Raw genomic sequence first — 26,110 nt, 5'->3', positions numbered from 1 at the left:
CACTTGACGCTGCTTTTTTAAGTAAATTCAACAAGCTGTCGATGATCCCTACCAATTTTTGTGACAATATGTCAAACTGTTTAAAAGATATTGCCATTTATGACAAATTTCAAAATGGCGGACAGGTGGTTTGTCTGATACTGGCAAAAATGGTATCTAAGGAATCAGAACGACACAAGGAAACCATTGATTTTTTTTGACAAACTGTTCAAAAGTTTACCTCAGCTCCGCTCAGCTCTTCATTCTCGCGATGAATGAAATCTGACTCCTGCTGCGTCTGTGACGTGACGTTCGTTCACACGTTATTGAAAAGACACGTTCAGTTTTTAATTGTAGTGTCTATTCTCTAACTGAACAAAATTATTTTCTTACTATGAATATCAAAACGACGGTGGGGGCGGTGCCGCGGTGGGCAAGTGATAACCAATCGCCGTGGCTTAGGAAGTGGGCAGCGAAGCAAGTGCATTCTGGGAGTTGTTGTCTTTCATCCACATGAGACAAAAATAAATTTTCTGTCTTTTCTCAGTCTAGAAGGCACCAAATTCAAAAATAATTTCACATTTCTACTACATTAATGACACAGTTTAATTACAAATTCATCTTCCCAGCGCTGAAGTGGCCCTTAAAGTTTGCCCGAGATGCATCTTCTAAACCAATTTTTTTGCGCATACATCTTTAAGTTCAAGACGTCGAAACTAAGATGAATAAAAATCAGTTTAGTGACTTCTGTACGGCTCTGCTGAGAAAAAAAACTGAATACTGTACTTTCTACATGGCCACTACTGCAATGGGTAGAGTCTCAATGTATTCTGATGTTGAATGTGGTCAGCATGGTGAGAGGAATCAGGTGTGCCAAGTTACATTTTTCTGTAACTGTAGCCTAGAAATCTAGACGCACCCTAGGGGCAGCAAATCTAATTTGCAGCCAGGGTCGTCTAGCAACTCTCCGTTGGCTTGCGAGCTGGAAAAACCAAACTCTGGTCAGGCCAATCACATCGTGTATAGAGCCGGTGGGCGGGATTAACATAATGAGGGCAGAGTTGACGCGTTCCGTGTGCTACTCGTAAACAAAGAAGCTGGCGAACGGCGGTCTTTCGATTCGGCTTTGGGCACGACTTGGAGTTAAGCTTTTCTTTGAGAAAAGAGCAAAGAACGGCACTGAAGTCATTCTTAAGAAAGGAAGATGTGTTCAGAGTTTTGCCGACCAGATACGGCGAAAGTTTAATCCATCAACTAGCTCCGCTTCACCTTCTTCGCTACTCTGGTTGGTTGTAGCGATATCCTATTGCGTGCAGAGGGAATCTGAAAGACAATCGTTTATCCCGCCCTTCAGATTGAGCCCTGCCAATGGGGAGTTCCCAGACCCAACATCTTGATATAGGTCTGGCCTGTCAGGCTATTCAAAAGTTATAATTGTTTCAAATGTGAATTTTTTGAACTGGTGGTAGCGCTATAGAGTTGGTACTAGAGACCCCTAAATTGGTCAGATTACTTTTCATTACCATCACTACAAGTGTACCAACTTTCACCATTTTACTACTTATGGTTCTGTTCATAGGCCTGCCATTGACGAAAAATAGTAATACAATTCCTTAGCACTTTCTGCTTCTATTGTTTCAGGGAGTGATCTCAGCTAAAAGAAAACGATTTTCTGGGACATTTGACATTTTCCATGACTGGAAAATCTGTAATCAATTTTCCATGACATGTAGCAATCCCTCTTTGAAATGGAAATGCATTTTGAGCGTAACCCAAACTATTTCAGAGCTCTTTCCAGTGTCTGATGGCCAGACTACACACACACTTAGGCTAGCTTTATTACTCATCATGGAGCTCCACAACACCAAAATACATCCAACACACAGCTTACCTGGAAAACACACAAGTTCAAACACAAATTTTTATTATAAAAGACTGCATTGGAATAATTACTTTCATTAAATCATCATTTTAAACATTTAACATTTTCAACAGACATCAGCCTTTGTACAGAGCCTCTACGGTTACAGATTCTTCTTCTTTAATGAACCAGAAAGTCATGTGTAGAAAAGCACAGAGTCGATGGGATTGTGTGTGTTACATCGTGCCATTATGAGACCAACAAAGGAAGAACGCAAACCCTCAGCTCAGAGCTCGGCTTCATAACAGCAACACATAACACTGCTTTAAATAAAAAAAACAGCTCAAATCACGAGTAAAGGTGGATTAGATCAATTCACCTCCACTTTACTGTGCACTTCAGATCTGTCCATCAATTCCTCCCATCTCTCATATTGTCGTAGATGTGCACTATATAAACCTGCTGGTATGATCAGCAGATTTTAACAGGGAAAAATATGACCGTTAGATTGAATCAATTCCACACCAGACATTCTTAGTTTCACACAGAACTGATGGACAGAACAGATACTCTTCTATTTAAATATAAAACAATGGCGTCTTGAAACATTGAAGCCCTGATTTTATAAGTGCTCATTGCTGATATAGACATCATCCTAAAGCCGATCAGACACACATTCAGCCTCAATTTTTGAAAAATATTATTCTGAACACAAAGATATACCTTTAAAGACGTCACAACACAAAACACTGGAATGCATGTCTAAATGGCTGAAGGCTCGCGTCTATGAGGAGCATGTTTATCTATCATCAGGCTGACCTTTAAATCCAAGATGGCAACTCGAGCACTTCATTGCACACTTTGCTTCAAGATTGATGCAGATTATTTTCAGCAGACACATGAATCGGAGCTTCTAGACAATAAGGGAGGTGTATGAGGAGACATGATAATATTGTTTTGTAGAGTTTACTGCCAAAAACACAGTATGTGTGAGAAGATCTTGCGTACGCTGCTCAGAGAAACACGCTCGTGCTCCCCAAGACATTCAGTCCCACAGTGAACTCCAGGCTTTACTGCTGGCCCTCCTTCTTCTCTCCGGACTCTCCTCCTGAGCTGGAGCCGCCGCTGCCGCCTTCTCTCTCTGACGCCATCTGTCAAACACACACACATTCAGAGGATGAGGACATTTACACCCGAGTTGTTTTTTCGGGCATGTCTGTGAAAAGATGAGAATGTTGCTACACACTGTGTTTTACCAGCTTAATCATTATTAACCATCTATACCAGGGGTGTCCAAACTCGGTCCTGGAGGGCCGCTGTCCTGCAGAGTTTAGCTCCAACTTGCCCAACACAACTGTCTGGAAGTTTCTAGTATCCCTAATAAGACCTTGATAAGCTGGTACAGGTGTGTTTAATTGGGGTTGGAGCTTAACTCTGCAGGACAGTGGCCCTCCAGGACTCCAGACTAACATCTGAGAGTTTGACAAGATGGTGGCGCCAACACCTGATTTGATAGCGCTGGGGAGATTTTTAGTGATAAAGGTACTTTAAAATCATAAAATGACTTGTTTTGCATTAATAAAAGTAACACATGACAGTAAAGCACTGAGCTTGAACACAGATGCAGATACAATTAACTTTTAACAGTAATATGTAAAACAATTTATAGAGAAAAACTGATTGCACTTTATTTTACAGTAGGCCTGTCGTGATTGGTCGATACAATCGACTGCGTCGACGCTGTTAATTAGTTGACGTCAATATTTTTAGTCGACTGGGTAAGTTGGGTATGATATGAAATTGTATTAGTACCGGTACTTTAAAAATGACAGCACTCTGATAAGAGCAGCATTTCTTAATTTGCATCGATGTGTGACAGCAGGAGTGAGGACGTGTGTGAGCTCTGCTTCCACCGTTCACTAAACAATGAAGCAGAACAGTCAAATATATACACGAAAAGGAAAAAGCAAGCAACAGAAGTCGGTACGTGTGCTCGAGCTGCCAGACTCTGACCTGAAGCACACACGCCTTTCACTCAGACGGATCGCAACGCCAGTTTCACAGATTATTGGGTTTGAATGGTAAAAAAATCTGTACAAATGCACGTCCTGGCGAGTATTCGGGTAAACGCAGTCGGATCTGTCTTTAGTGAACGTATACAGAGTTGAATGAGAAATCGGGTGTTACAATGAATTTAGTCCAGCTCTTAAAGGGCCAGAGCTAATATTCTGTGTGAAGCAGGGCAGGAACATGCCGGCCAAGTGAGTTTATAGGGGTTTTTTTAACCCTAAAACAATGAATAGTAAGTTCTGTCATATTACTCAATTGCTTTTACTGTTTTTTTTACCATGGTATTGATTCAGTACCGGTATTGAGGTATTTTAGTCTGGTATCGTAGCGAAGTCATAATTTTGGTATCGTGACAACACTATTCTATATAAAAGGTATTTGCTGAAATTCTCTTTTTTTGTTATGTTGGTTTACAAATTTGTACCTTTTTACATTTAGTTTACACCTTTTAGTTTTATATTTTGTCAAGGGCTTGTTTACATTTATACTTTTTTATAGTACACTACTGAAGGCCAACGTTGCAAGTTAAATTGTATGTTTTAAAGTAAAAGTGTTGAAAATTAGTCAATAGATTAATCGAGCATTAGTGGCAGCCCTACTTGCATATATTACCCAGCACTTTCTTGGGTAAGTACAAGACAACTACATGGGTTAAGGTTAGATTCAAGGCTAGTACTTAGTTATTAGCCAGCTTTCGTAATTTCTATTTGTACGTAGTATGTGCATGAGGAACAGGACTGTAAAATAAAGTATAAAAAGACTGTTCTTAGTCTTTCCTCTGGACTATGAATTAAATGGGAATGAAATTAAATCCAGTTTATTGTGTAATCAAAAATGTAATGCGTGACTTTTAATTATAAACAAGCTCGAAATACACAGGGACTCTTATTTTGAAATGTCTGCACCGGCTGCTCATTCAAGCTCAGATGAGGGAGATAAAATATGCATTGTAACAACCGTCTAAAACATTACTATACAAACATCGTAAAGTGAACATTGTCATTATTCATCAGCATTAGTTTATAAACAATTACCTGGCATAAATGTGCGTTATTCATTGATTGAGCTGCTCTGAGTCTGTAGAAGCTCAACAGCGCTGTGTTTTCCCACCGTTAGATCCCACATTACAACTCAAATGTGCACATCTACAGGACATCAGTACTGACTGGATCCCTTCCCTAATCATCCCCCACTAACATTTTCATCTCAGTTTTATTCGTTGATGAAAATTACAGTAGATTTGTTAGTTTTTATCATACAAAACTGTTTTTTTATTTAGTTATGGTCTCACTTTTGTCAGTGAAATAAGGACGTTGACGAAAATGACAAATTATTTGTCAAAGACAGTTGCGTATATGATTATAAGCTTGCACTGAAGTTGTCATCTGCCTCAATAAATGCTGGAGTTCTTTAAAGCAGGATGGATTCTGATTGGATATCGTTTCTCTGAACCATTATCATTAGTGGTGGTGTGGACCATGCTATTCTTTTACATCTAGAAGAACTATATCTTTACTGTTCGTTACAACCATCCTTGGTGTGTACAGGTCTTTCAAAATGATCCACTGCCTGACAAAAGCTTGTCAGGTTAACACAAGTCATAAGGCAAAATATGAGCGAGTCAAAATGATTCTAGTTATCAGACAAAAGAGTAAAATGATTGACTGTACCTTCTTATATGCCATCTCAAAGAGTTTGAGTGATGCTTGCTGCAGGTTTGTGGCTGCTTGTTTGATGTTCTCTCCCGTCTCCGCGTCCTTCCGTGACAGAAGCTCTCGTACTTTATCAATCTCCTCCTTCAGTTTGTTACACTACACAAACAGATCACACAGATTTATACCACGCCTCTGAAAAATACTGGACTTCAGACGGATCATAAAGCAGCAGGAGGAGGAGTGTCAGACCTCATCGGCTGGCAGCTGATCCTTAAACTCCTCCATCTTTGCCTCTGTGTCATGAACGATACCCTCGGCCATGTTGACCGCTTCCACGCGATCCTTTGAATCGAAATCAATCGGTTTAGATGTTGCAACAGCTTGACACGCTTTCAAATGGTGACAAATGTTGAAAAAGAACTGATTTTGAAGCCACTGAAAGAATATGAAGTGTGAAAATCAGACGTACCTTCCGTCTCCTGTCCTCCTCCGCATACTTCTCTGCATTCTTGATCATGTTTTCGATGTCGTCTTTGCTGAGGCCACCAGACGACTGGATGACAACTGAATGAAGCACAGGCATAAAGCAAGAAAGATGAACATTTAAGACTCAAATTCTACATGTGATGGTTTTCACAACCCATTTTACTTCTGTAATGTGACGCGTTCGAGTTAAACAGGAGTGGACTGAAAAAGGACTGAAAGCAGATGTTGCATGCTAGAAAAGAGTCAATCTGAATGAGAGGATATATATATATATTTATTATGCTGTTGACAAGATTAACCTCTTAGGTATCGAAATTTGGTATTGAACGACAAGACCCTTTTACGATAGTATCAAGGCAATTCGGTCGGTACCTAAAAAGTATCGAACTCGATACCCAGCCCTATGCAGTAGCATGCGTGCGATAGTTTTCCATGCGTGTAAAACACAGCCCCTTGTTCATGTGATGTTAGTTGCATGCTCAATATCCTTCAAAACCAAGAGAATTTGTTTAGTGCAAGTTAATTGGCTGAGACCTACACACCGGCAAATCCGCTCATCATAAAAAAAAGGTTTGCGTTTCAAAACTTAAAGAAAACTGTTGTTTGTCACACGACCAGCTACTGACAGACATTAAATTATGGGAGTGAACCCGCCAAATTCATCCTAGAGTCCCTCCTGAAATTGCTATGATTGACAGTGATAACCATTGCTACAGAATGGACAAAACATCTGACAAGCCTGTGTCCAAATAGCGCAATCCACAATATTGGCTGAATACATTCAGCAGCTTCTACTGATAAAATAGTAGATTTTTATAACAAGCTATTCAAAGCATTATTCAAATACTTTATTAGATTATTGGTATTATTAAATTGTTTATTTATTTTGCATTTTCAAGTAACCCTTCTAGGCTGTTGGGGTCTGGGCTTAATGAAAACTAAATGGCATGATACTTTGTGACTTTTATGGTTCTGAAGTATGAGGGCAAGTACCAGAAAAAGTACTAAAGTTTGCCATAATAGTCTAATCTGTGAAAATAAATATGGCAAATAAGCTAATGAGTGGTCCTCTGCAGCGATCTATTGTTATAATGGTAATTTCAGGCCATTTTCATTTTAAAAATGCTTGTTTACCAACAGGTGGCAGAAATCGTCCACTATGCGTGGCACATTTTCTGTGTTATCTCCATGAATGAATGAGAGAGAAAAGTAGATTTTTAAATTGAACTTTACTTAAATGTAATGTGAGGTTGAATTGTAAATGTACGTTGTTTGGATTGTATTTTTAGAGATATTCTGAAAACTTCTCTTGTTAAGGGTTGGATTTTGCGTGCCCTGTATGAGACATTATCAGTCCTTTTGCCAGTCACATGCATGTTTAAGTGACAAACTGTGCTACCTGTGGTTGTTTTATGAGATGTAACGTACGTTTTATACTTGTGCTACAATAGTGCTGACCTGTATGTGTTGTGGTCAGAGTGAGGTGACAGACACATGCAGAGTTTGGTGTCATTGTGCCAAAGCATTGCAGAGATACAGCCTCAGTCATTTTGGCATCATGCCTCAACTTTCTTGCTGCGGTAAATGAAAACTGTTTTGTCTATCGACATGAAATCCATAACCTTTTGTCTGATGACGATCTAACTCGAATTTGGTGAAAAGCGGTCAAACGGTGTAGGAAGAGTTAGAAAAAGTAGTTTTTTGAATGGTGGACAGGAAGTTCGCCTGACGAAATTGGTATGTGTTCTTGGCATGACCCAAAGAACGCTTTAAGATTACAATAGGTTAATTTAAGCAAAAGATATTAGCACTTTTAATAGTTAATTTCATTTTCAAACTTTTGACCATAAGGTGGGACTGCTTCCAAATAGACGACGCCTAAAATGGCCGAAATGGGTTAAAGTTCAACCTCTGTGGCACCAGTGCTGTGCAAAAAAAGGTTACCGTACACTACAGCACTGATTTTTGTCTAGACTTACTCTGCTGTTCTCGGCCGGTGCCCTTGTCTTTAGCGGAGACGTGCACAATCCCGTTAGCATCGATATCGAAGGTGACTTCAATCTGTGGGACGCCGCGAGGAGCAGGAGGGAGGCCGACCTGTTCAGAACACACAAATACAATTACGGCTCAAAAGCTGTTTATGAAATAAATCTGCATCTCAGTATTTTCCACCCAGAGCACATACCAGGGTGAACTGTCCCAGAACCTTGTTGTCTGCAGCCATCTCTCGCTCTCCCTGACAAACCTTGATCTCGACTTGAGTCTGTCCATCGGCAGCGGTAGAGAACACCTGAGAGAAGACAGATCACCAACGTCAGCACATGCCAATATTAACACAAAAAGAGATTCCAGGGCTCGACATTAAGCATGTTCACGTGCTTGTCCTTCGGACAAGTAAATCTGTAATCCACTTGTCCGAGTAAAAAATGTGCTTGTCCGGGGAAAAAAAAACAATTGTTTTGTGTGTGTGTGTTGTAAATAAAATGTATTCTGAAGCAATATTCTCACCAGTGTTCAATCAGCTTTGACATATGCATATTTGTGATATTTTTACCTTTTTATAAAGGGCATTTTTCCCCTAATCTTTTTAAATATAGGCTATGATTCAGATTTCCTTTTATATTCTTAAATTGGATCAATAAATTAAATTAGAAGACGACACTGGCTGTTACCAGTCAAATTAAATAATTTACACTGAAAAATTACAACTGCATTAAATAATGTTATGAGATTGTTTTAAATATTTTTTGAATATACAAACAAGAAATGTTGGAAAGATGAAACTAAACCACCAGTAGGTGGCAGCAGGTGACCGTCTGAATGAGCGAGTCATTGAGTCGATTCGTTCAAACGCTGATTCATTCAAGAATGAGGCGGTCGTTTACGAATAGTTCATTGAATCTTTGATTCTATCGATTCATTCAAAACGCTGAATCATTCACGAACACGCTGTTGCAGTGACGCGTTCTGCTGTCATCTTTTGGAACTATTTTCACTGCTGAAATAGAACATAAACAGTCAATATTACTTCTAAAATGTGTGACTTAATGTTAATAATTGTTTATGGAACTGTCAAATTAAATCAGTGTCATTTTCAGTCGTGATGTTATTCAGGAAAACAGCACTCTTGGTAATGTGACATTGCAACTGTATCATGTTATAAATATAAATAAACTCCACATTTTTACGGCAGTGTTAACTGAGTTTCTCTGTGTGAGCGGTGCACATTTGTCTCGATTTCTCCTCGAGAGGCTGCGCGAACGTCAGTGCAACGTTACCGTCAGTTCATTATACATTATCATCATTCACTGTCAATCGCCACTTACAGTAATGAATGCAGAATCATTCTTGCATTTGGGTGATTCCCTAGTTATTTTTGTTAATGACGTTTTATCAGGCTACTTGTCCGTAGAGCAAGTAAAATTCTCTTTCACTTGCCCATTCAAAAAATCCACTTGTCCCGGACAAGCGTTAATGTCGAGCCCTGCATTCATAATATCCTCTTTCAGGCCCTGAAATGGCTGATTTAAATCAGAGTAACCTTCATTTACACTACTGGCCATTGGAACAAAACATTTTATTTATCCCTCTCCCACACACTCACACTCTTTATGAACCTACCTGGCTTTTCTTGGTAGGGATGGTTGTGTTTCTGTTGATGAGTTTGGTGAAGACGCCTCCTAGAGTCTCAATCCCGAGAGACAGCGGGGTAACGTCCAACAGGAGCACATCCGTCACGTCCCCCGCCAGAACGCCACCCTGGATGGCCGCCCCGATAGCCACGGCTTCATCTGGGTTAACAGACTTACTGGGAGCTCGACCAAACAGATCCTGAACCGTCTGCTGGACCTGAGAACGGAAGGGAACAGCAATGAAGCCGCTTCACTGGAGGCTTTCCTTGGAGATCGTTTCAGTGTGGGTCGAGCTCTGACCTTTGGCATTCGGCTCATTCCACCGACCAGCAGCACTTCCCCGATGTCACTCTTGGAGACTTCTGCATCTTGCAAGGCCTTCTGACAGGGCGCCACAGTCCTGCGGATGAGATCTGCCACGATGCTTTCAAACTGGGAGCGCGTGAGCTTCATGTTCAAGTGTTTGGGACCAGAGGCGTCCATCGTCAGGTAGGGCAGGTTGATGTCAGTCTGTGTGCAGAAACATTAAGATACAGTTACTTAAACTATAACTACCATACTAGAGCAATAAACACTGCATACCGACATTAAAATGAAAACCTGACGCACAAATGTAAAAAATCAACATGACGGACAGGACTTTCGGCTGACTATGGCAAAATTGGCATCCATGTTCTCGGCATGACCCAAGGATTATATTCAATTTAATTACAAAAGGCTAATTTAAATCTTAAGTTAATAGCATTTTTGTAAATTTCATTACAACTTTTGACCACATTTGAGTGGCACTTTGAGTATCTTCAGGGCATGGTGCCGAAGACACATAACGAATTTCCTAATGCGCCAATGCGTTTGTAAAATACAGCATTTTACGACAATTCAAAATAGATGAAGGTGGTGATTTTTGGCCAAACCGTTCAGAAGTTATAAGCAAAAATGTAAATTTTTCATACATATCCTGACCACTAGGTGGCACTGTGCTGAAACCATGACAATGAGCTTAAAAGGGTAGATTTTCCAGAAATTTATAAAGGGCAGAAAATTCTCATGACAGAAAATAACATCATAGGGTGCAATCAAATGGAGTCTGGAGTAGGGCTGGGCGATATGGCTGAAAACTATCACGATATAAGCTTTTCATATTGGTCGATATCGATAATTATTGATATGTTTAAAGGGTTAGTTCACCCAAAAATGAAAATTCTGTCATTAATGACTTCCCCTCATGTCGTTGGACACCCGTAAGACATGCGTTCATCTTCAGAACACACAAGATATTTATAATAGCGACTAAATAACGACTTCTATAGTGATGACGATTTCAAAACACGGCCTCATGAAGCTTCGAAGCGTTATGAATCAGTGAGTCGATTCATGATTCGGAACGCGTGTCAAACCGCCAAACTGCTGAAATTTGGCGATTCAAACCGCTGAATCGACTCACTGATTCATAACGCTTCGAAGCTTCATGAGGCCGTGTTTTGAAATCGTCATCACTATATAAGTTATTTAGGATTTTTTTGCGCACAAACTATTGTCGCCGATTCATAAAGTTATTGTAGAACCACTGTAGTGAGATGGACTTTGTAACGACGTCTTTAGTGTCTTTTAAGGGTCTTGAGAGTGAACCGTGCCATTGTGCCAATGGAGGCCTTTCAGAGCCATCAGATTTCAACTAAAATATCTTCATTTGTGTCTGAAGATGAACGGAGGTCTTAAGGGTGTCCAACGACATGAGGGTAAGTAATTAATGACAGAATTTTCATTTTTGGGTGAACTAACCCTTTAAATGACCCATTTAAAATAAGGACCAGGAGAAAAATGTTTTACATTTAAAAATGTATATTTTAAACTTAACCTTCTTCTGATTATAATGCTTAAATCCTGCAGGCTGATCAGACACTCACCTGTAGAGAGGAAGACAGCTCACACTTGGCTTTCTCCGCAGCCTCTCTCACCCTCTGCAGAGCCATGTTGTCTTTAGTCAGATCCACTCCAGACTGAAACCAGACGACACACATTAATAAACAGCTCAAACTCAGTTCTCAACAACAGTTTGACATCTTTAGATTTTACCTGAAGGCTAAAAATCCTGCATTATGTACTACTTATGCATGCAAGTCAAGTCACCTTTATTTATACAATACAGATCGCTTCAAAAGCAGCTTTACAGTGGTACAAATAAATCATGAATCCTATGAGTGTGCCTAATTAAACCACATCACATGAAACAAACCTACAGTATCCGACAGCAGCTCACATTTGCACTTGACTACATGAACACAAGCACAGACACGTCTGTGATGTTGAAGACAAACCTCTCTCTTGAACTCCTTCACTATATGTCTGAGAAGATGCTGATCGAAATCTTCTCCCCCCAGGAACGTGTCTCCATTGGTGGATTTCACCTCAAAAACACCCTTCTGGATCTCCAAGACCGAGATGTCAAACGTGCCGCCACCGAGATCATACACAGCAATTCTGGAATGAAGACCGATATAGAATGAATATTGAATGAAGTCAAAGCCCACGTTATCTTGCATTGTTACACAGGAGCGTTTACACTACGAAAGCAATCCGGTCTAATGCGTTCTCTTGAAGTGGTCGAAAGTGGAGAGCCTCAAAACATTTTAAACTCTTTAAGGCTGCAACGACGCATCACATTATTTATGTTAAAGGGTTAGTTCACCCAAAAATGAAAATTCTGTCATTAATTACTTACCCTCATGTCGTTCGACACCCGTCAGACCTCCGTTCATCTTCAGACACAAATGAAGATATTTTAGTTGAAATCTGATGGCTCTGAAAGGCCTCCATTGGCACAATGGCACGGTTCACTCTCAAGACCCTTAAAAGGCACTAAAGACGTCGTTACAAAGTCCATCTCACTACAGTGGTTCTAAAATAACTTTATGAATCGGCGAGAATAGTTTTTGTGCGCAAAAAAACCCTAAATGACGACTTATATAGTGATGACGATTTCAAAACAAGGCATCATGAAGCTTCGAAGCATTATGAATCAGTGAGTCGATTCAGTGGTTTGAATCGCCAAGTTTCAGCAGTTTGACACGCGATCCGAATCATGAATCGACTCATTGATTCATAACGCTTCGAAGCTTCATGAGGCCGTGTTTTGAAATCGTCATCACTATATAAGTCGTCATTTAGGGTTTTTTTGCGCACAAAAACTATTCTCGCCGATTCATAAAGTTATTGTAGAACCACTGTAGTGAGATGGACTTTGTAAAGACGTCTTTAGTGCCTTTTAAGGGTCTTGAGAGTGAACCTTGCCATTGTTTCAATGGAGGCCTTTCAGAGCCATCAGATTTACACTAAAATATCTTCATTTGTGTTCTGAAGATGAACGGAGGTCTGACGGGTGTCCAACGACATGAGGGTGAGTAATTAATGACAGAATTTTCATTTTTGGGTGAACTAACCCTTTAATCTAGAATAACTGTGGCTTCTGCTCCTGGACATTGTGAAAATGATCATTTATCATATAAAGCCAGACCGCGACATTCAAAAGTGTTGAAGTACTTTTAACAGAAGCCGAATAAAACTGTGCTTTGTTCGCTCTGTAACGCCGGTTACAAGTTGTTCATGCACATGTATATCTTCAAAATAGACAACTAGTTATACATAATATTATGCTGAAAGCTCCTGTATGTGAACCTTTTGCAGATAAATACAAGTGCATTTTCATTTACTATTGACACAAGTCAATAAGTAAATACGTTTTTGTATTAAATTGCTTTGACATGAATAAGTTTAGGTATAGAATAAGTTATAGAACAATCCCAACCATCTTGGTATATAAAGACAAAATAATGTAGTAAGAGTATCTGATACTTACACTTTGTCTTGCGTCTTATCCAGGCCATAAGCTAAAGCAGCAGCAGTCGGCTCATTAATAACACGCAGCACATTCAGACCTGCGATCTGTCCCGCGTCCTTGGTCGCCTGTAACAAACACACCAGATTTCAGACGTTAATGCATCTGAGAAATCAACGTTCTCAACACGAGCGCTCACATTTGTGGCTGATAACAGAATGCTTTCTAAAACGCAACACTGAAAAGCATTTTCTGTAAAGCTGCTTTAACACTAGAACCGCCACGGGGTCAAATTTGCCCATGGCTGTTTTTCAAATGTACATTCAATAAAATATCCAATGCTCCCAGTCACTGACTTTTACTAAAAACTAAAATTGTGTTATTACAATCCCCTGTTGTTAAATTGTTTAGATAAAACCAGATTTATGAGCGCCAGTGGGTCAAATTTACCCCTATATAATGCAATGTGTAGGCTTACTGTAAACAGTCACAACTCGCATTGAAATAAGGATGTTTTAGCATACAAATAAATGTTCAAACTATGGATTAATTATACATTTATGTTTTGCAATTTTTATTGTGTATTGTTTGCTACGGTGTTGCTATTTATTCAGCTCTGCCCGTTTTGATTATCCCAAGTTTATTGTGTTGTTCTCCTATTCAAATTATAAATAATATAACTACTAGGGCTGTAATCTCCCAGTCGATTAGTCGATTATTGGTCGATACGTTCTGGCTCGACCAAAATTCTGATTGGTCGATTTTTTGCCGCGTTCATTTCATTAGTTTTTGCCGCGTTCATTTCATCAGTTTTGCTGCGCCGCGTTCATTTAATCAGGTGGAAAGCACTAATTGCTAATGGGGGTGTTTTCAGAGCACCCCTGTTTCACAGGTATCAGACTGTCTTCAAAACACCCCCATTGTTTTCACTTTTGAATTAGCCCAACCCACTGGAGAAGAGACAGATTGAAGAAGGCTAGTTTTCTGTAACTTATATTATTTATTTAATTGTGAGAGCGTTTTTTCTGCTCTTGATCTGGCTTGTTTAATAAATATTCATTTTTTTATTAAAGTGGACGTGCCTTTTGTGTTTAAGAGTAAAAGCTTTAAGTTAATAGTCTATTCGTGTCTCATCCGCGAAGCTGAGCTCAGCTCCTGTTCGAGCTGCACAGAGCGGCTGAAGTTATACTGTCTGTCAGTTATTATAATACTAGTGCTGTCAAACGATTAAAATATTTAATCGCGATTAATCGCATTAATGCCATAGTTAACTCACAATTAATCGCACATTTTTATTTATTCTAAATGCCCCATTTCTTTTTGTCCCATTATTTTTTCTTATTTTAATGCTCTTATCAACATAGAAAAGTGGATCGGCTTGCTTTGTTCAAATGTTTGTTTTATTGAAAACAACATTGGCATACTGTAGTGTTCGATTTCACACCAACATTCTCACTTGAAGCAGTCATTCACACTTGGAGCAAATAATCGCTCACACAATGTAGCACTGTCCATCAATAAAAGGGTGAAAAAAATACTTTGTTGCACAAACAGCCCCTTCAACAGCCCTTTCTAAGGGATCAAAACAGGGTGATACAAAATAAAATTACAAAGTGCACATGCAAGGTAAACTAGGACTCCGCCTATAGTGCAGTTAAACCAAGGGTCGCCAACTAGTGAACTCCGGACCGCGAGATGCGTCCATCCGGACCGCGAAGCCTTTTGACGTAATGAAACAGTTAACGTTGCAATGCTCACTGTTACTACGTTCACTTCAGACCCAGACGCGCGGTCAAGCATGCAGTGAAGAAGAGACTGATGGTGCGCTCACACCGGACGCGAATGACGCGACATGCACGCCGCTTAATTCGCGCCGCAGAATGTCTATTTGCGTCTTTGCATTGACTTAAATCACTCGCGCAAAACGCTTCATTCGCGTCCGGTGTGTAGGCTACGCACCATCAGAGCAGAAAGCAGCGCTCAAGACAAGCACTTTTAGTTGAAGACCCCTGAGTTAAACCATGGCTTAATACGTTTCTCATTTCGGCATCTCACGCTTGCCATCCACGTCTACTGTTTTAATGGCCGAAACAAGTGTGGGCAGCCGCAGCGTGCCTGATGTTTTGTTTCCGGTCTAGCTACACCCGGAGTGGTGTTGTAGTTTTTCTAACGTTACTAGTTGTTGCAACAGCATGTGAAAAAACTACAAAGTTTGTTATACCAAAAAGAACGTTAATCTCGCGATAAAATTAACGCCGTTAAAATAGGTTTGCGTTAACGGCGTTAATAACGCGTTTAACTGACAGCACTATATAATACATATGACAAAAACAATTCTCAAAAGTTCTTGTGATGATATCTAGTTGACAATAGTACTATATTTTGGGAAATCATAGGCTATGATATTGCGCAGGTGCACGTGATGCACCGCTGTCAGAGCCGACAGACTCGTGTGTCAGACTCACTTCAGTCCAAAATAATCAGCTCAAAAACGATTTAATATACTGCAAATAGCCTACTAGTTTTTTATGTTTATTTATAATTCATTTATGCAGACAACAAGGCTACCAAGTACTGCGCACAGTGCGCAGCTAATTAATTTAACTTTTTTTTTCCTAACGTAATTTTTAGTCGATTTTTAGTCGAAAATTCAGGACTTCAGTCGACCAAGATTTTCTTTGTTTGATTACAGCCCTAATAACTACAAATTAATAAGTAGGTGAAACTGTGCGCTTGAATTTGTAGTTGCACGTCATAAATCCTGTGCAGTGCGGTGGATTATTATTGCTCTTTATTGTCTATTTAGGGTATTTTAGTAATTGAAATAACATGGGTTATCTTAATGAGATTAATGACATTATAATATTACACCATCCAAATATGTATTAATTTCCTTGTAATTCTCATTGTCATTGCAGGCTGATTTAGCCTCTATTCACCAAAAAGTGATTATTGTAACCTGCTTAAAATAGCATAAAACAACATGACAAAAACATAGTTGATGACCAAAAATAATAATTTCATGACTCTACATTACTTTGTGAAGTCAGTGGCATAATACAGTGACATATTAAGCTTTTTAGCCGTATCAAAACAGTAGTCATGTGAATGTGTTTTAGGTATACAACGACCCCTGGCGGTTTTTCTGTTAAACAACATGTGAAAAGCGCTATACAAATAGACTTGAATATGCACAAACATTTAGTATAATGTAAAAAGCAGAAAGTGTGTGTTCACCTGTCTCTGGGAGTCGTTGAAGTAAGCTGGTACTGTAATAACAGCGTTCTTCGCCGGATGGCCTAAGTAGCTCTCTGAGGGGAAAACAAAGAGGACCAGTGGTTTGATGGGGCGTTTGATGGTTTCAGTGTTAATGTGCTGGTCTTCAGGCAGATGGACTCACCTGCAGTCTCCTTCATCTTCATGAGAATGAAGGCTCCGGCCTGGCTGGGCGAGTACAGTTTGCCGTGGGCTTCCAGCCAGGCGTCTCCATTAGAGGCACGCACGATCTTATAGGGAACGTTTTTCCTGTCAATCACAGCAAAGTTCATCACTTATTTGCAAAAACTAAAATCTACATTATAGGGATGTTAATTATTAATTGAGAATGGATTAATAGCAGCTTAATTGATGGCCGATTGATCAATTTCAGCACAGATGCATTCAGTAATCATTAGGGCTGCGTATTGGAGTAGAAATATGATTATGTAAAAATTGCCATGTATTGTACCCGATATATGTGACCCCGTCTGTGAAACCCCCGCTAAAGTCGCATAATCTAATGATGAGATATAGAGCGTCAAAGTAGTCATAGCCATAAAAATGACCAAAACAGGTAATTTGTGTTTATTGCTGTAAATGATAGATTATACCAAGGGCTTTGAGATGCAGTACTGAAATTCTCGTTTATAATATTATAAATACTTAAATTAATGATTTTATTGACGCTACGTTTGATTATTTTGCATCAAAAAATACCGGACGTGGGCTTCTTAAATATTGATTTTAATCGTCTTTGTTTACTTTTGACCCAGAAACAACTGCTGATTCTTATATCATTCGGTTCAGAAACATTTTTTTTTACAATTACAAAGTGCAAACAGACCATAATATCAATCCGCACGACCAACGATCAGGTCAGTGTTGGGAAAGGCAAGAAAACGGAGACTTAAGCCGTGTTCCGATTTCTGTGTGGATTTCTTTGTGCCATCACCGACATTTCAGGAACAGTTTATTTGTTTTCTAACTCCGCCTTCTGCCTATATATTCATCTTATTTTAAAGACATTTAATGGCTGCGAAGTGTCGAAATAGTTAGTTTTTTGGATGCTGATGCGCAGAGTTTATGAATTCCCTACCGGGCGGCCGCGGCAAGTGAAGTGCAAGGGACAGAACAGCTGGTAGTTTAATTAATATAGGCTAAATAAAAAACCCGTATGATATATTAATATAAAAAGGTTGCGTATGTCCTTCGGAAGCAAAGCTCTTGTGTCTGATGTTTTGGTTTCGGTTTGTAGCCTATACGAATAGAACATGCATAAATACGAACATAAAGTGCAGGACGTGCTTTATGTAAAGGAGTTATTAAGTGCAATGAGCCATGAAAAAATCCTAATGAATCATAATCTAATCAAATTGTGAGACAAGTGAAGATTCACAGTTATGACTAACTATCTGCACAAAGTTTGAGACTGACCTGTTAACTTGGTAGGGCATTAGTCCTGGATTTACTCCAAATGTTACACAGTGAGATTTTCTATGGATGTTTATATATTAATGGATATATATAGGCCTATTAATGACATTTTCTACTGAGATTTCATTTCAGATTTTCATTTTACTAATTACAGCTTTTTTAATCAAGCTCTTGTGGTGCCCCCATTCGTTTCAATGTTTCTCGCTTTTTAGACATGCACATCATAATAAATAGACTTGTTTTACAAAACTCTAAGAATTTTCCCATAAATGTGTCCTATATCACTGAAAATGGGAGAATCTTAGCTTTAATGTGGTATATGGCACAGTCATAATAATAATGGTTACAAATTTTTACAATTTCAAAAATAAACTGTATTTTAAAATAGGAATTTCTCAAAATCATGATTTTCTGAGGCCGAAATTCAGCTAATTTTTGACATGGTCTTACTCAGTCATTATTAAAGATATCAAGGTTATATTTTCACAGAATGTTCTTTACATTATGTAGGATTATTTTATGCATAAAACAGTGCATGAAAAAAAAAAAATGACTTTAGCTGGGTTTTCACAGACAGGGTCACATATATACAAAATAAAGCGATATTGAATCACATTACAAGCTTGTGAATCAAAATCGAATCGGGAAATTTGTGTCAATACCCAGCCCTACCTTATCCACATACATCCTACATAAATGTTGAAGTTAAACGCCTTACAAATCTTTCTGCACTTCGGCATCATCGTAGCGCCGTCCAATCAGACGTTTAGTAGCGTAGAGAGTATTGTTGGGGTTGGTGACAGCTTGACGTTTGGCCGGCATGCCCACGAGCCGCTCTCCTTCAGATGTGAAGGCCACCACTGACGGGGTCGTCCTCGCACCCTCTGCATTTTCCAGGACCTGTAACGATGACACACTTTAGATCAATACACAGTATTTTACATAACGTGTCAGTATCAGGCAGAGAGTAATGCTGACCGATTCATCCGAGTGACTGAAGATTCATTCAGATGCGTTTGTGTTCTCAATAGTGGCTTTACATAACTTCAGAAGCGCAACTCATAGTAATTCTCATGGTTTCTGCTAGTTTTATGAAGGTCAATTTAAGACTCAAAGCCACTATGTAATTTTTCGGCGCTAGAGGTCGCAAAGGCGTAGCTCCTTGATTTGGCGGAGCTTTTATTCTGCTGCTTCCTCTTCTCCCGCTCATGTGTGTGTGGGGGAACGCAGCGCTGTTTATCATATTACATACATTTGAGTGTGTTAAGAGTTGTGTTATAATGCTACTCTGTGTGTTCGCTCGGCAGCTGCTATGAGACACTTGTTTTACCGCCTAATATCGATATCTTGAACATGATACTCGTGGTAAATCAAAACTCAGTCAGTCTTACTGTTTAAATCTGATGTTCGAGCTGTATAACAATTATTAGTTTTCTGTCGATGAATGTATTCAAACAGTTGCTCACCTGACTAATAAGACACATCATATATTAAAGTGTCTTTGGTGTTTCCATGGTTTCTACAAAATAGGAAATTGAGGGTAACGCGGGTATGATGTCATTGATAGGCGACACGTGTCCTGGTTAAAATTGCATATTTCTCTGGATTTAAATATTCTTGGAAACATTTGGGATAATGTAAGTACACAAGTCAGCAAATATAAAACAATGTTTTAGTGGTTTTTGGATATATAAACTAAAAATCTTACATAGTGCCTTTAAGACCTTTTTAAGAGCAAGTATTCTTCCTCAGTTTTTTGTGTATCTGTAAGGCTCAGAAACTAAGTTGACTTTTTCATAACTCATTGAGATATTTGTTCGCGTTAAAGCTCTTAATTTTGTTAAATATTTCAAGACTTTTTATTTTATTTTAATTTGCATCTCAAAGATGTTTAGATATTTGTATTGGAAGACAGGACAACAATACTGAGGAAGAGGCATTTATGTATTTCGCAATGCATGCAACATTTAATGCCTTGATTATGAATTTAAGACTTTCTGCTCTAATTTAAGTCTCTTTTATGGTCGTAATTTATGCAAGGGTAAATTTAGGACCTTTTTAAGAGAGAAACCCTAATTCATTGGGATCTTTCTTCCAAAACCCCTAATGCTAACTGTCAGAAAAGTATTCATTCATTAGGTTCATTCACCGAAACGCTTAAAATATTTATTCAAAAGCACTGTTGAATCATCTTAATGTCATGATTATGTTTTGCCCAATGGCAATTCTTGGGGCAGATGTATTTTATAAGCTTTGTGCATTGAGCATCACTGATCCTTGAGTCCTGTGACAAAACAAGTTGAAAAAATTAATGCGTTAGGGAATTAATCTGGATTCATCTTTTCAACATGTTCAGACGCCAGTGAGCAAGGTTATTTTTTGCCTATCAATATGGGCCAACACCATCAGACAGAAGAAGTGTTTCAGTTATGGGTTATGTGCAATTAATCTCAAGAGAGAAATGGTGCCATTTTTAAAAAACTACAGACATGTTAAGTTGTTTGTCCCATATTAAACATACCGTAAAACTTCAAATAACAGCCCGGGCTTCTATTTACCCACATCACCGAACTGCACCGGCTTGTATTTGAAACAGGCGTCTATAAGAGACAGGCCTTTAATTTAGTGTTGAGATGTTCAAGCATGACGGTAGGAGGTTACCACATTATATTACGTTTTATTTATAATTAATTTGAATGTGTTTAACAAATCATTTAATGTAAGAAATTAGGGTTGTGCCGATGGACGATATCATCGTGATGCCACGCCCCCGTTGCGAGTCTGTGAGTGCGACACACACTAATCCTCTTCTATAGTTATAGTTAAACTAAACTTAGCAGGGATTGCTCTGTAAATTAATTTGAGAATGTAACTAATGCATACATGCTATTTTAAATACTGTAGTCTATGCCAGATATATAGCCTACATTTTGAAATCATTTGAGGCTGAAACATCCATAAGCATGCGTGTTTATTTGAGCACTTCCGTCAGTGAAACAACACAGCCTATTCAACATTTAAACGATTTTCAGTAAATAATGGTTACCTAAAGAATATAAGAAAATTAAATATTAGTTAGAAAAATATTTGATTCATACTATTTCCCCGCAAAGACGTAGCCTACTCTGCGCTTTGAGAGGAATGTGACAAAAGCTGGATAGACACCTTTCAAATACATCTTCGTGTTTTCTCCTGATGTTGCAAGGCAACACTTGTTGTAAAATGTCTGAAGAGCGGATTTTATCTTCCACAAGGTCAAGACATTTAGGCAATGTTTGATTATTCACAGCCAGAGAAAACAAAACTAAAATCACCGCGGCCTGTGTGTGAAATGCGCTATTCAAATAAACCAAACTTGACGCGCATTACCAAGTTTAATAACAAGAACAAACTGTGTTAAATAAAGTTAAGTAAAAAGGTATTCGTCCTACAGTTTTTTATTGTACTTTACCACAGTAAAGGATGTGAATAGTTATAATAGACTTCATTATAAGCAAACGAAAGGAAGAAACGTTTATAACGTTAATCCCCTGCGAAAATGGCGACGTCCCCCCCGCTTCCATCAGAAGCTGCTGTCAGGCCACATACCTAAGAATAACATCCCGAAGCTAATGAAATATATCTCCTCCTTCTCCCTCGCACACACAAACACACGCGCACGTCTGCGCGCAAGCATTAAAGGAATTTTTCAGCCGCTCCGTATCCAGCTTTACCCACGCTTGAAATTTGACAACTGTCAGCTTAAATGTCAAATTATACTTTTCTCCATGGTGGTATTAAGAGAATTAAGAAAAACTGAAGACTGAAAGTTCGTTATCCTCTTTGTTATGTTGCCATAGTGATGAGTCGTTCATGAACGGTTCCGTCTGTCACGTGAAATATAATCAAAACATTGAACAGACGATCTGACGGGTTTGAGAAGATCAAATACAGCCCGATACTAAAAAACAGACCCGGCGTCTATTTGAGACCGGCCTTTATTTACCCAAACCTGTCGTCGCACCAGGCGTTTAAAAGAGACAGGCGTCTATTTGGGACTCGGCTATTATTTGAAGTTTTACGGTATGTATATATTTAGGATAAGGTTAACATTAAGCGTCCGGGTGCAAAAAGAGATCATTGAACCAACAAACTTTTGTTAACCAGGCCTAATCTTCAACCACTAAATTAACACATTAAGCCAGGATTAGGCCCTAGTCAAATTAGGACATTAAAGTGCATTAGAAATAAACATTACTGGAGTGCATCATGTTAGATCTCACCTTTGCTTGTTTTCCCTCCATCACAGCCACGCAGGAGTTTGTGGTGCCCAGGTCAATACCAATGACAGCTCCTCGGATCGCCTCCGAACTGAAAAACATCAGCATATCAGACACACTCGCTCATGGACCTTCATTGTCTATGACAGAACAGTGCATATGATACTCACGCATATTGACGTCTGGCTGCAGTCTGGAGAGTTTGTTGAGCCAATCCATTCCAACAGGCCTAGCAAAAATGAGACAAGTTTCACATGAATATAAAAATACAAAATAAGGGGGGAAATTACTAAATGAAATGCTGTGCAGCGTGCAGTGGGTGCTAAAAGAGAGAGATATACAGAAGTACTAAATTATTTGAAAGGTCTGACCATGTGGTCAAGCTGAAGCAAAGAGAATCACGTGGATTACAATCATTTGCCATAATGGCAATATTAGCCCACTTCAAAAACTCAGTCAGTGTACAGTGGCAAGAAAAACTATGTGAACCCCTTGCAGAATTTGTGAATAATTTAAACAAAATGGATGTTATTTTTTTTTTATTTAGTGCTTTCCTGATTAAGATATTTTACAAAAACGATATTGACAATCCACAAGACATTTATTCTAATGCTGCGTTCACACCAAACGTGAATAGAGCGTCAGGAGCGAGTGATTTCAATGTTAAGTCAATGGAAAGGTGCATTGACGCACATCTGGAGGTCCTGCGGCGCGATAGATGCATTTCGTGCGGCGCGATAGATGCATTTCGTGCGGCGCGATAGATGCATTTCGTGCGGCGCGATAGATGCATTTCGTGCGGCGCGATTCCGCCTCATTCACGTGTCCAGTCCGCGAATTGAGTGTCTTGCGCCGGAGTTGAAAAATCTGAACTTTGCCGTCAATTCACGCCGCGTTGACCAATCAGGAGCCTGCTTGCTGCTGTCGCGTGGTAAAATGACGTGAGGAGAAACCCTGCATAATTAAAAAATACTACCATTGTGTCACAAAAGGTCAGTGTGTTTTCAGGTGAGAATGTAGTTGTTTAAAGCTCAAATCTGTGGTTTATTTATAAAGAGAGCGCAGCGCCTATTTTAAAAAATTCTCTTGTGTTTTTGGAGTTGTGAGATCCAGTGGATCAGCGGTGCTCATTAACCCCGGCGCGAGCAGCCTTTCCTCGGCCAGTCCTTCTGCCGTCTGCCGCTGGCTCTGATGGCCTGTAGTGGTTAAACATGAGGTGATTCGTCTCGTGTAGATCTAACAGGCGATCTTTGGTGTCATGAATCTATCATTTGTTGTCTGCCAAATCGTTTTGCCTGAGGGCAAAGAGAAGTCTAATAACTATTTTTTAGCATATTTAAATAAACATGCAGTGAAGATAATGGAGTTGCCTGGACCACATTTGTGTGACTATTAATGTTTAATATATATTCTTTTATTGAAAATAGGGCCTTGAACACGCGTCTATTTCGCTTCAAACGCTCGATTTATACACTGTGGACGTGCAAATGGATTCAAAATGTTCAAGCGTCCAACTAGACGCGGTAGACGTGATTTTGACGTTCTATTCGCGTTTGGTGTGAACGCAGCATTATGACCCAGTTCAAGTTTATGAACCCTTGATTCTCAACACGGTCACTTCTTGATGATCCACGGCTGGCTGGCTGAGTGTGTGTGTGTGTGTGTGTGATGGTGGTTCATGAGTCTCTTGTTTGTTCTGAGCAGTTAAACTGACCAACGTTCTTCAGAAAAACCCTCAAACTCTTCAGTTTTCCAGCATCTTCTGCATATTTGAGCCCTCTCCAGCAGTGACTGTGTGTTTCTGAGATCCATCTTTTCACACTGAGGACGATTGAGGGACTCAAACACAACTATTAAAGAAGCTTCACACATTCACTGATGCTCCAGAAGGAAAACGACATATTAAGAGCCGGGGGTGAAAACTTTTGAACAGGATGAAGATGTCTAAATGTTTCTTACTTTGTTTATACATTACAAAAATGTAGTCCTGACTCCTGCCCTTTGGAAGCAACAGATGATGCTAACAAGTTCCCGGGAAGACAAATTAAGTACAAAGTTTGTTATGAGCTTCAGTGAATGTGTGAAGCTTCTTTTAATAGTTGTGTTTGAGTCCCTGAATCGTCCTCAGAGTGAAAAGATGGATCTCAGAAACACACAGTCACTGCTGGAGAGGGCTCAAATATGCAGAAGATGCTGGAAAACTGAAGAGTTTGAGGGTTTTTCTGAAGAACGTTGGTCAGTTTAACTGCTCAGAACAAACAAGAGACTCATGAACCACCATCACAAAAACCATCAGGGAACGACAAAGTATTAACAATCAATTATTCATACATTTTTGATGGGGGTCATTTCTATAAATTCAGCTTTTTTTGTCTTGTGGACTCTATGTAAACGATCTTACTCAGGACAGCACTTAATAAAGAAAATAACGTGCATTTTGTATGATTCCTCTTATTTTGTGTACAATTATTCGCATTTTCTGCAAACTTACTTTTTCTCGCCACTGTATATCATTTCTGATCAGGCAGATGAAGCTCGAGATGCTTCAGGGACACTTCATGAAGGTCATTCCCTCTTCCTCAACTCCACACACACCAAATGAATGACCTCCACTGCTGTTTAATAACTATACACTGTCTAGATTACATAAATCATGTCTCTTAAATAAAGCACTTACATAATACAGGCTAGTCACGTGCACATTTGGGTTTTGCTAAATGCTAGGGGCAAATGATTAGCTTAAAGCTCCTCTCACTCGTGTTTTGTGACTTTGACAGGTTGTATATGATGCCTATTGCTATTCCTACTCACTTCAGGCACATGTCAACGGATCCTGATAGTTACCAAACCCACTTCACTGCAAACTACAAGGCAAACTAGCCGCTAACAAACATGTCGGCTCGATATTAGGAGATGTGGCTGAATCACACACCCTCCTGGGGGAAATGAGCCTGCCTGACAGCACTCTTAAGGGCACTCGGTAGTGGTGCAGAAGTCACTCACCTTCTTGATGAGCCCGGACACACTGCTGGAGGCTTTCTGGGAGCACGACACATTTCTCGCCGCTGTTCTCGCCGCAGACAACATCTTTGACGTGTTTTTAATAGCTAATATAAATAAACGCTGAGTAACAGGTCTGTGCGAAGCCGGTGAATGTCAGATAAACGCGCTCCGGTGGGTCACTCTCAGGGCCGGTACTTCTGTCACGCTCCTGGTGAAGTCTCACTGACGTTCTTCTAGAATTATCCAACACCACATGGCGATCAGGAGGACCCCATGGCTGGCCGCGGAGCGCCTGAGCAGAATACGACACTGGGCTTTAAACTAAAATAGCTCTGTTGTTTAATGCGATTATCCGAAGTGTGTTGTATGGAACTGTCGACGGAAATTATATTAATCTCAGCCAAAAATACGATTAAATCAGTATTGAACGGCAAACTACACAAGGCACATACGTGGACATCAAAAGCTGCAATCCTGAAGGTCAAACCCTCAAACCACATCTTTCGTAGTCATTACATCATTTACTTTTATGAAATATTATTATTACTACTACATTCTGCCAGGCTTCTCAATGCATCTGTCAAACATTGTATTTGGGTGTTTTATTTATACACAAAAAAAATAATTCTTATTTAAAT

At 39.4% G+C, this 26,110-nt stretch overlaps 1 protein-coding gene across 1 annotated transcript; it reads right to left on the bottom strand.

The window, feature by feature from the left end:
• Positions 1-1,884: 1,884 nt before the first annotated feature.
• Positions 1,885-25,757, bottom strand: hspa9 (heat shock protein 9). Its single transcript, XM_079838773.1, has 17 exons — positions 25,473-25,757; positions 22,640-22,698; positions 22,473-22,560; positions 18,929-19,110; positions 16,919-17,043; positions 16,756-16,829; positions 13,540-13,646; positions 12,002-12,164; positions 11,591-11,683; positions 9,984-10,193; positions 9,673-9,900; positions 8,237-8,341; positions 8,031-8,148; positions 6,035-6,129; positions 5,815-5,907; positions 5,581-5,721; positions 1,885-2,991 (listed from the first exon to the last, which is right to left on the bottom strand). The coding sequence occupies exons 1-17, from the start codon at positions 25,554-25,556 to the stop codon at positions 2,911-2,913; spliced, it is 2,046 nt and encodes a 681-aa protein (XP_079694899.1). The 5' UTR covers positions 25,557-25,757; the 3' UTR covers positions 1,885-2,910.
• Positions 25,758-26,110: the final 353 nt, after the last annotated feature.

The sequence above is a fragment of the Gobio gobio genome (assembly GCF_949357685.1).
Source record: "Gobio gobio genome assembly, chromosome: 16".
NCBI lineage: Eukaryota > Metazoa > Chordata > Actinopteri > Cypriniformes > Gobionidae > Gobio > Gobio gobio.
This window is presented reverse-complemented; position numbering and strand designations above follow the sequence as displayed.